Source organism: Gigantopelta aegis, chromosome 15, assembly GCF_016097555.1.
Source record: "Gigantopelta aegis isolate Gae_Host chromosome 15, Gae_host_genome, whole genome shotgun sequence".
In the NCBI taxonomy this organism is placed as follows: domain Eukaryota; kingdom Metazoa; phylum Mollusca; class Gastropoda; order Neomphalida; family Peltospiridae; genus Gigantopelta; species Gigantopelta aegis.
The window spans coordinates 16,247,483-16,260,022 of record NC_054713.1 but is presented as its reverse complement, the minus strand read 5'-3'; the positions used below and the strand labels follow the sequence as shown (position 1 = coordinate 16,260,022).

General features: G+C 37.6%; 1 protein-coding gene across 2 annotated transcripts in view; it reads left to right on the top strand.

The window, feature by feature from the left end:
* The window catches only part of LOC121390536, a 43,469-nt gene extending 31,005 nt beyond the window's left edge, over positions 1-12,464 (top strand). Inside the window, exons 1-4 of one of the 2 annotated variants that reach the window (XM_041522369.1) lie at positions 5,286-5,350; positions 7,434-7,566; positions 8,820-8,959; positions 12,297-12,464. In XM_041522369.1, the coding sequence (XP_041378303.1) occupies positions 5,317-5,350; positions 7,434-7,566; positions 8,820-8,959; positions 12,297-12,304 (315 nt within the window). In that variant the 5' untranslated portion in view covers positions 5,286-5,316 and the 3' untranslated portion in view covers positions 12,305-12,464. Of the gene's footprint in view, positions 1-5,285; positions 5,351-7,433; positions 7,567-8,819; positions 8,960-12,296 lie in introns of those variants that run through there. The other variant, XM_041522368.1, reaches the window with a different exon arrangement.
* The last annotated feature ends 76 nt before the right edge of the window (positions 12,465-12,540 follow it).

Below are 12,540 nucleotides of genomic sequence, written 5' to 3'. Positions count from 1 at the left end.
AAGCGTGAACGCATTTCCCCCTCAGATTTAGATCAAATATTATATCAGCCAATATTTCATAATCCATTTATTAATTACAAAAATAAATTATTATGTTTTAATTCTTTTATTAAAAGTGGTATTATAACGGTGGCTGATATTGAATATGAAGTTATACCGGGATTTTTACCGGTATCTGCAATTGTCGAAATTATTAAAGAAAAATATCCTGATATGTTGGCAGCAGAAATTTCTACTGCTTATTATGTAATTCTGAACTCGCTTCCTGGTGAATGGAAACGACTTATTTTAAATAATATTAAAAATTCGTCACAAGTTAAAGATTTGTTCTTGATTAATAATAATGAAACAATAAATGTAAGTAAATTTAATGTTAAATTAATATATTCCTTACTAATTTCAAAAATATTTAAATTACCTTCTTGTTTAGAAAAATGGCATGATTTGGGGTTTGTTATAGATTGGAAGCCAGTTTGGAAAATAATACATTACTGTGATAAGACTTCGGAATTTGTTGACTTAGATTTTAAAATTGCTCATAACATTATTTTCACATACTCTAAATTATTTAAATATGGCAAGGTATCATCTAGCCAATGTCCTGTTTGTTTTAAGGAAGAAGAAGATATGTGTCATTTATTTTTGTATTGTGATGAACTTTATGATTTAATTTCTATTTTTTATGAATTATGTATTTATATGTTTAAGGATACTGGTTTTTCTTTAGAAATATTAAAAAAAAATGTTGCTTTTTGGGTGTTATTTTAAAATACAAACCTGCTCAAATGAATTCATCAATGCTTTGCTCTCAATATACAGAATATCAGTTTTCAAGAGACGTTTAATAGCGGAATCAAGGGGGGTAAATGTTAATATTGTTAAGTTTTTTAAGCATTATATGAGACAGTACTTCTTAATACTTTTAAATCAATATCGCTTTAAAAATAGATTTCCTGCATTTATTAATAAATATATTAAAAATAATATATTTCTTAATCTAAATAATGATGAATTAGTTTTTAAATACCCACTTGAAAACTGATATTTATATTTAGTATATATCTTTAAAAAATTAACATTAGCTTGTAAGATCGATATCCCTCAATTTTCTTTTAATTTTTGCGTGTGCTTGTGTGAATGTGTGTGTGTGTGATAAATGTGTGGGTGGTTCTATGTGAGAGTACGTGTGTGGATTTGTGTGAATCTTTTTCTTATTTTTATTTGTAAATTTTATAAACATGTGCAATATTGAGTTTCACGTATAAAAAAAAAAAAAAAAAAAGGCGCTGGTTTAAGGCACCAGTCTCTTCGGAGGCGTGGGTTCGAATCCCACCGCTGCCAATATTTTTTATATAATTAATTTTGAAAAGAAAGAAAGAAATGTTTTATTTAACGACGCAATCAACACATTTTATTTACGGTTATATGGATAATATATTTATTAATTTCATTTTAATTTCAATTCATATTGGCATAGACAGAATATACTTTTCTTTTCTTTTTTTAACAGATTTAGAATTCATCTGTTCCATTTTGATACAGACTGATAATAATTGATTGCTTAGCGAAGCAGACTCATAACACAATTTGTTTTTGTTACGCATTGCTGACGAATCCTTGCTTGATTTATTCCTTTTGGCAAAACCACGTATTCCCGGTCGTCATTGCGCTTGCAGTATTCAGCTGTAGATCAATCCCTCGGTCGACACTGCTTTACCGGCCTCGGTGTTGTCGTGGTTAAGCCATCGGGCATAAGGCTGGTAGGTATTGGGTTCGCAGCTCGGTACCTGCTCCCACTTGGAGCGATTTTTAACGGCTCAATTGGTAGGTGCAAAACTACTATACAGACTTCTCTCTCACTAGCTACCTTGCTGCTAGAGTAGCCCATGAAGTGGCGACAGCGGGTTTCCTCTGTGTGGTCCTTAACCATATGTCTGACGCCATATAACCGTAAATAAAATATGTTGAGAGCGTCGTTAAATAAAACATGTCTCTCACTAACCACTATCAGCTAACCACTAACTGTTGGCCTTGACAGACAGCCCGGATAGCTGATGTGTTTGTGCCCAGGACAGCGTGCTTGAATCTTAATTGGAACAAGAACTGGTTTCTTCTTTCGTACCCATCACCGTCTGTCTCACTACTGGTACATCAAAGGCTATGGTATGTGCTGTTTTGCCCATTTTGCATTTACCTTAGTTTGACACCCAATAGCCGATGTATGTTTCGCGTTGGGGTGTCGTTAAATATCCATTCATTAGTTCTGCCCATTGGAAAGTGCATATAAAACATCCTTACTGCTACTCGATAGTAGTAGCCTAACTAAACCTAGATATGATTACGGAGCGTTGACTTCGATGTAAGAAGAACACAAAAGAAGAAAGAAAAAAAAGAAAAAAAAAAAAAGAAGAAAAACAAAGCAAGCAAACAAACACAATAACAAACCAAAACAAACAAACTATATGAAAAAAAAAGAAAAAGAAAAATCCCACAAGACAGCTAGTAATGAGCGGAAGTTGGACAGAAACTGAATCTTATTAGTACGAAGTAACAACTGATTCAGGATCAGTTACAACCACCCATCGTCCTATAATAAAATCCATCCATCCATCCATCCATCCATCCATCCGTCCGTCCGTCCATGCATGCATGCATGCATGCATCCATCCATCCATCCATCCATCCATCCACCCATGCATCCATGCATCCATCCATGCATTCATTCATCCATCCATGCATCCATCCATGCATCCATCCATCCACCCATGCATCCATCCATCCATCCATCCATTCATCCATCCATTCATCCATCTATCCATCCATCCATGCATGCATCCATCCATCCATGCATCCATCCATTCATCCTTCCATGCATTCATATATCCTTCCATGCATTCATATATCCATGCATCCATCCATGCATTCATTCATCCATGCATCCATCCATGCATCCATTCATCCATCCATGCATCCATGCATCCATCCATGCATCCATTCATCCATCCATGCATCCATATATCAATGCATCCATTCATCCATCCATACATCCATGCATCCATCCATGCATCCATTCATCCATCCATGCATCAATATATCCATGCATCATTCATCCATCCATCCATCCATCCATCAATCCATGCATCCATCCATGCATCCATTCATCCATCCATGCATCCATCCATCCATCCATCCATCCATCCATGCATCCATCCATGCATCCATCCATGCATCCATCCTTCCATCCATGCATCCATGCATCCATCCATGCATCCATCCATGCATCCATCCTTCCATCCATCCATCCATGCATCCATCCATCCATGCATCCATCCATCCATGCATCCATGCATCCATCCATCCATGCATCCATGCATCCATCCATGCATCCATATATCCATGCATCCATTCATCCCACTATCCATGCATCCATCCATGCATCCATCCATGCATCCATTCATCCATCCATGCATCAATATATCCATGCATCCATTCAACCATCCATCCATCCATGTATTCATCCATCCATGCATACATACATGCATCCATTCATCCATCCATGCATCCATGCATTCATCCATGCATCCATCCATGCACCCATGTATCCATGCATCCATTCATCCATGCATCCGTCCATGCATCCATCCATCCATGCATGCATCCATGCATCCATGCATCCATCCATCCATCCATCCATTCATCCATCCATCCATGCATCCATCCGTCCATCTATCCATCCATCTATCTTCATTATACAGTCAAATCGGTAATAGAAGTAACCAATACATCCGTTAAACTAGAAATCAAAACATCTACCAAAAATATTCACTAGATATCAATACGTTTAACAGACGCAAACACTGAGGGGATTGAATTAAAGAAAATTAATATTTGCGTATCTATGATGCTCAGTATACACAATAGCAGATAATGTTGTTGGTGATAGGAACTGATATGTACTGAAATTAACCCCAAAATGTGCCTTTAAATGTTAATGGGCTTATTATCAAGGTAGGCTAGCAAATTAAGTCTCTATTTATTTATTTATTTATTTATTGAAATAAGTTCAGCCATTTCCCGCGGCCTAGATAAGATACGAGATGTTAACAGCATTGTAAAATGTGTGTCAAGTTAAAACGTCAGCAGTGTTTTTGTCATAAAGCAAATTAGGAATAACACAGCTTCCGCCATGCGTTCAGTTAACGTCCGCGCTTCGTCACATTAGGGAACGTTCGCTAGCATGATGTTGGTCTTCGATTGTTAATATGATTCCAATCTGTAAATATATATATTTTTAAATAAATACTTGGGTAATCCAAATAGGTTTAGTATCATATGTCTTAGAAAAACAAATTAAACTGAAAGAAAAAACAAACAAACAATCCCGACCCACCCCCTAAAGAAAGAAAGAGAACAGAATGAAAAAGAAAACCCGGTGCACCACGAAATGACTAACATATCTCCGAACAAAGTATTCAAATGATCAGACAGAGAGAGAAAGACAGATACACACACACACAGAGAGAGAGAGAGAGAGAGAGAGAGGGGGGAGGAGAGAGAGAGGGGGAGGGAGAGGGAGAGAGGGAGAGAGAGAGAGAGAGTGAGGGAGAGAGGAGAGAGTGAGAGAGGAGAGAGTGAGAGAGAGAGGAGAGAGTGAGAGAGTGAGAGTGAGAGGGGGAGGGAGGGAGAGAGAGAGAGGGAGGGAGGAGGGAGGGAGAAAGAGGGAGGGAGCTGGAGAGAGATGAAGAAGAAAAAGACGACTGTCTTCATACCCACCTATGTATGCCATGTTTATACCTCGTTTGTCGTATATGTATATGGATAATAACCGGACTGAATCACCTGGATATATATTGATGTCTGTATTGATATATATGTTTCTATATCTATCTATCTGCAGTGGCGTAGGCAGGATTTTGTATTCGGGGGCGGGGGGGGGGGGGGGCACCTGCCATCCAAACAAACAATGATATCGAGTAGTGGGATATTACACTGGAACCTTGTTAATGTTATTAATAAGCGAAAAGGTAAACATTTCCCGGGATTGTGGGGGGGGGGGGGGGGGGCATGGCCCACCTGCCCTCCGCCCCCCGCCCGGCTACGCTACTGTCTGTCTGTCTGTCTATCAATCTATCTATCTATCTATCTGTCTATACAATTTTATTTTATTATTATGAGTTCATTGCAGGTGTCCTATCACACTTAGTTATCTAATATAATCAGCTTATGTTTGACCTTTAGGTTTATCTATATATACACAGTATTTATGATGTACGTTTGCAAATCAGGAATATTTTGTTCTAGGGCCTAGCGAATACAATGTTTCGCTTTATTTTCATTTTAGCCGTTTGCAGTAAGTATATTTATTTTTATTCTGAACCGAACCAAATAACCACGAAATCAAAGTGTAGTAACATGATATATTGTTTACAATGCAACTCATTTCAAGTTATATTTTTGTAATATATTTCAGTCAAAATCGGTATAGAAACTATTAGTTTTATCGTGTAGAAACTACTTCCGGAAGTCGGACAATAGCAGATGCCCGAAAGCATCTTGGAAATGGCATAGCCAGCCTAAAAGTTATCTGTTTAAAAAAAAAAAAAAAAACTTTTTTTTAATTTTTTGTGATCTTCTTCAGATCTACATCACTGGCTGCTAGTGACTGTGACGTAAGACGATGTTCCAATGTAAACATTCTATGCAGGAAACTACTTTTTTTAAAATATTTAATTCGAAAGACTGGCTAGTTCCGAATGGGAGCGAATAATGGAGAATTGAAAAATAAGAGGTAATTTTATGTTACAGAAAGTGTAAATTTTATATTTATTTATGCAGTTCAAAAATTATTTCTATAGATGGATGTTTGAAAAATGAAAACACGATCTACCTGAAAATTCATTTCCTAGTGACATGATAACACTTCTAACTATCAAGTAGGGGTTATCAGCTCAATAGAAAGCATGGTTGCGTGATAAATTACGTTTAGTGCACAAAATACTGAGAACGACATGAAGTGAATTGCCCACGTACTTTGACTGTAAGAGAGCTCGACGGACATTTAGACGGTTATGACGCTCTCATTACAGTCACATACCAAGCTCTTGGATTTATTATGCAATCGTTGCCCACCAAAAAAGTAGTCAAAGATTCCCTCTCTAACACCAAAAGAATCCTATGTTTGACGAACAAATATCTTTACATCAATCATATTCAAGTTCCTTTATTAAAAAAATGCACATATTAACCACTAATACGCACATTACAGAAAGAAACCCGACAGCACCCACATTCAGATAAGCTTCGGCAAATTCCGACAGTAGAATTCTAAGGTCGCTGACATGATCGCGCACTCGGTGTTTCAGACCGGCCTCGGTGGCGTCGTGGTTAGGCCATCGGTATACAGGCTGGTAGGTACTGGGTTCGGATCCCAGTCGAGAAATGGGATTTTTAATCCAGATACCGACTCCAAACCCTGAGTGAGTGCTCCGAAGGCTCAATGGGTAGGTGTAAACCACTTGCACCGACCAGTAATCCATAACTGGTTCAACAAAGGCCATGGTTTGTGCTATCCTGCCTGTGGGAAGCGCAAATAAAAGATCCCTTGCTGCTAATCGGAAAGAGTAACCCATGTAGTGGCGACAGCGGGTTTCCTCTCAAAATCTGTGTGGTCCTTAACCATATGTCTGAAGCCATATAACCGTAAATAAAATGTGTTGATTGCGTCGTTAAATAAAGCATTTCTTTCTTTCGGTGTTGCAGTCTTCCAGGGGCCGTCTCATACGACAGTACAACAATAAGGTTTTTTTCGTGGATTAAATTATAATACATGTTTTCTGCGCAGTGGTTGTGTGATGATGTCGAATGGACGAGAATTAATCATTCTATATTTTTGGGGTTGAGTTGGGGTGGAGGGAGGGGGTGGCTTTTGGGTGTTTACAGCACAAATGCGCCAGTTTGACTCTGATTGTTAGTGGGTACTGGTATGTGTGTCGGGAGGGGGGGGGGGGGGGGGGGTGAGGGGGGTATTTTGAAGTATATCATTTGATTTTGTTCACTTAATGGTGGGAAGTAGTTCATAAGCAGATTGCTTACCCCAGGTGTGATGGGTCACAGGAAAGACGGTTCTTTATGGATTTTTTGTTCCTGTACCAATCACTGACTCCCGACAGATATATCAAAAGCCGTTGTCTCGACTATCATGTCCAGAGGAAAATAAAAATATTTCCTTTCTGCTTTACTGATGGGAGTAGCCTATGTGGCAGCCATTGTTTCCGCTCCACTCTCTCTCTCTCTCTCTCTCTCTCTCTCTCTCTCTCTCTCTCTCTCTCTCTCTCTCTCTCTCTCTCTCTCCACCCCTTCTCTCTCTGTTATAATAATGTGTTGATATATCGTTAAACAAGAGTTGCTTTATTTTTCTTTGTTCATCATTTCAGGCATCGCGGTAAAGGGTGTGTGTGAGACTGATTATTATGATCATAAACTTCGAGATTGCAGCTCCATGCTAATGCTCAGGACTTCCACACAATTTAATAATCTGGGATCACAGGAGAAAGAAGCAGTTTGCTCGTAAGCCCACCCACCTTTGATAATATTTCCGTCGTAGTCTTAGAGAAAGCCTGGTACTTTTTCCCATTAACAATAATGAATCACATTTGTTTGTAGCATTATATACTCATATGTTTGTAGCATTATATACTCATTTGTTTGTAGCATTATTCCCCACTTGTTTGCAGCATTATATACCCATGTGTTTGTAGCATTATATACCCATATGTTTGCAGCATTATATACTCATATGTTTGTTGCATTATATACTCATATGTTTGTAGCATTGTGTACCCATGTGTTTGTAGCATTATTCCCCCATTTGTTTGTAGCATTATATACTCATATGTTTGAAGCATTATATACCCATATTTTTGTAGCATTATATACCCATATGTTTGTAGCATTATTTCCCCACTTGTTTGAAGCATTATATACTCATATGTTTGTAGCATTATATACCCATTTGTTTGTAGCATTCTGTACCCATGTGTTTGTAGCATTATTTCCCCACTTGTTTGAAGCATTATATACTCATATGTCTGTAGCATTATATACCCATATGTTTTTAGCATTGTGTACCCATGTGCTTGTAGCATTATTTCCCCACTTGTTTGTAACACTATATACCCATGTCTGTAGCATTATATACCCACATGTTCGTAACATTATATACCCATATGTCTGTAACATTATACACCCATATGCATAACGTATTATAATAAGAATGAGTAAACAAGATAAATGGATTTATACTCTGTTATTGATATTGAACAATTCATAAATGTTTTGCAGTAATTTTAAATTTGAATATAATATACCCCGAACTGACGATTCTCTGCGTACGTCAGACACCATACATACGATATTATGAAGCGTAATTATGACAACTGTTTAATGTAGAATGCACCTAAAACGTAATGCTGATCATCCTTTGAAACGTATTGCCGCTTAGCGTAAACAATGGTTTCCTCAAGCATCCTTAGCGAAAAAGATAAATGACATAAACGAGTCTTCAATACTCATACAAACAACTACCCTGGTAAAATGAGTATATACTTCAAACTGAAACCGTTATTGGATTTCCTAATAATATAAATTTATAAATCGTAGTGCATTAATTAATTTGAATTTAGTTTGTTTTGTGGGCATGCATGTCGAGGCATAATCATTCAAATTCTTAATCGAAATAAATATATAATTTTGGTCATTGTGTAGCTATGATACTGCCACTTTAAAACAAATGGAATGACATACATGTGATGTTGTTACAGAATCTACCGCCAAGGACTGGCATGTGCTCTGGACTTAATCAACGAGTGCGCAGACTCGCCACAGTTGATGTACCGTGGTTACACGATGGAAGCCCTGAGAACCAGACTTGAGACGTATCGGGATAACGTTAACACAAAGTGTAAGTATTGCTTGTATGTACAGTGTAACCGACCATGGTGTTTTAGACTTTTAGGTTATGTGATCAAGGACACACACACACACACACACACACACACACACACGTACGTACGCAAACTCACACGCACAAACACATACACACATATGTAAACACACACAAACACATTCTCTCTCATTCGCTCTCTCATTCATTCTCTCTCTCTCTCTCTCCCCTCTCTCTCTCTCTCTCTCTCTCTCTCTCTCTGTCTTTTTCTCCCCCCTCTCTGATGTTCTCTTTCGTTTTCTCTCTCTGTCTCTGTCTCTCTCTCTCTGTCTCTGTCTCTCTCTCTCTCTCTCTCTCTCTCTCTCTCTCTCTCTCTCTCTGTCTCTCTGATTTTCACTGTATTCTCTCTCTCTCTCTCTCTCTCTCTCTCTCTCTCTCTCTCTCTCTCTCTCTCTCTCTCTCTCTCTCTCTCTCTCTCTCTCTCTCTCTCTCTCTCTCTCTCTCTCTCTGTGTGTGTCTCTCTCTCTCTCAGTTTCTCTCTTTTCAACATACATACATATACACACAGGGACGCACGCACGTACACTCACTTACATACATACACACATACAGACACTCATACATACAGACGCACCATACGTACATACATACATACATACATATATATATATATATATATATATATATATATATATATATATATATATATATATATATATATATATATATATATATTACCTTTTAGATAAATTTCATGCGTTTTGATTGGTCAATAGCCGATGCATACCACAAGTACACCATGTCATTTGCGGGGGAAATACAGGATTTGCAGGAAAATACAGAATTTGTCAGGTTGTACGAAATGTCACGTGACTTGCTCGACTGGTTGCAAATACAAACAGCCGAAGAGACCGACGAAATTTTCTCCAACACGTCTCACGGGGCGGGACGAAGCTCAGTGGTAAAGCGTTCGCTTGATGCGCGGTCGGTTTTCGGATCGATCCCCGTCAGTGGGCCCATTGGGCTATTTCTCGCTCCAGCCAGTGCACCACGACTGGTATATCAAAAGTATGTGTTATCCTGTTTGTGGGATGGTGCATATAAAATATCTCATGCTGCTAATCGAAAAAAGAGTAGCCCATGAGGTGGCGACAGCGGGTTTCCTCTCTATATATCTGTGTGTTCGACGCCATATAACCGTAATTAAAATGTGTTGAGTGCGTCGTTAAATAAAACATTTCCTTCCAACACGCCTCATTGATTAAATGTATTAAAAGTCTTGAATTCATTATGAATGGGGATACCAGAATTCGGTAAAACTTATTTTTACTGTTTATTTGAAGATTTACTAGATTGTAGTTTTTCGCGTATTAAAAGCCAATGCTAGAATATAGCATTGCGTAATTGGATACCGTGTCAGAACGTGTGTTAATTATCACGAACATATTGTAAGTAATAACTTGACATGGGTTTTTTTACAGGTTCTACAAGTTAGTACAACACGACACATATTTGTGTTCGGCTGCGGGTGTTCAATTTTGTTTTCCCAATACAATTACAACATAATCATAAACGTGTAAAACACGCAAGATAAGTTATCTCCATTTGCGAAACAGGCTTCGAAATTATTTTTGGTAAAACCACCCGGAATCCTTGTTGATATTTCCAAACAGCTAACAAAAAACCAGCAATACCTTGCATAGTTATCTGTTATAAAAAAAAAATATATATCTATATTTTGAGGAATTTGATGTTATGTTATTAAACTGAAACTCAAAATATGTGTGCATTTTATTTAATAGTTTCAGTGTTAGTGTAATTCTTGTTTACTAATAAAACACATCTAAAAGGTAATACATTCGTTACGCGGGTTTTTGACAGGGCGCCTCAGGAAATACAGATTTTGGAGGGACTTACAATCCCGCGTAACTAATATATAATATAATACATAATAAATGATTAGGTTACAAAAATATATCTTGCGTATCCGGTCAATCGATTACAAATCATATGAACCGACTTCTGGTTCCGTTACGTTAGATTATGGAATATGGTTCCCTGTAGTAGTTTGATGGGCCAATAAATAGGTCAGTAGCCTTGTGGTTGCATGCCTTTAAGATCGCATTAATTTTATGCGTCTGTGTATTTGTATAATTAAATTTCCGTTACATTCATTGCAATATAACGTAATCCCATTGGTCCAGACGTTGCAACGGGAATTTGTTCAATTCTCGATGAACGAACAAATTACGTTGTCAGGGAACGTCATATCTGATGACGTCATTTTATAAGTGCAAGTTATCTTATTGAGTGTTATTGTTTATGGACCAAAAATAATTCAAAACAAAGTATGAATTTTTAGTGTTATTATTAGAAAGTATGATTCAAATTTAATTAATTAAATGTTATTTCTTTTGCGTTCTTCTGGGTATGAACCAAACAGATCATACCGGCCTCGGTGGCGCAGTGGTTAAGCCATCGGGCTAGAGGCTGCTAGGTACTGGGTTCGGATCCCAGTCGAGGCATGGGAGTTTAACTCTAGATACCGACTACAAACCCTGAGTGAGTGCTCCGCAAGGCTCAATGGGTAGGTGTAAACCACTTGCACCGACCAGTGATCCATAAGTGGTTCAACAAAGGCCATGGTTTGTGCTATCCTGCCTGTGGTGAGCGCAAATAAAAGATCTCTTGCTGCCTATCGTAAAAGAGTAGCCTATGTGGCAACAGCGAGTTTCATCTAAAAAAAAACAGTGTCAGAATGACCATATGCTTGAAGCCCAATAGTGGCGTCGTTAAATAAAACAAACTTTACAAACAAATCATTTGCAAACTTATGCGAGAACGGCTTTGCTGATTCACACAGTTCGCGGGTGATTTGTTTATATACCCCGATGAACGTAAAGGAAATAACAGACGATCCTTAATTACACATTACCGTTCATTTGACTTTAAGATGGTTTGATAGTGCTGTTTATTTGTATTTACACATTACAGTTCATTTGACTTTAAGATGGTTTTCTTGTTGCTGTTTATTTGTATTTACACATTACCGTTCATTTGACTTTAAAATGGTTTGGTTTTGCTGTCTGTTTGTATTTACACATTACCGTTCATTTGACTTTAAGATGGTTTCCTGTTGCTGTCTGTTTGTATTTACACATTACAGTTCATTTGACTTTAAGATGGTTTGGTGTTACTGTCTGTTTGTATTTACACATTACTGTTCATTTGACTTTAAGATGGTTTGGTGTTGCTGTCTATTTGTATTTACACATTACCGTTACTTTGACTTTAAAATGGTTTCCTGTTGCTGTCTATTTGTATTTACACATTACCATTCATTTGACTTTTTCAGGTGCCTAGATATAGGAATAGCACACAGCTGAGACCATTTGAGGATAATTTCTTAAATTCTGCTGGCGAGATTTAATGTTGTCGCAGTATTTTTAATTATCTTTTACAAATTTGTCAGTTAGTACTATAATAGGCTAACTGTTGTAACTATCATACATACTAATTTTAATTCGCGATTAAAAATTTGCTTACCATATTGAGTTGTTGTTCACCGAGTTATTAGTAGTAGTAGTAGTATTGTGTGT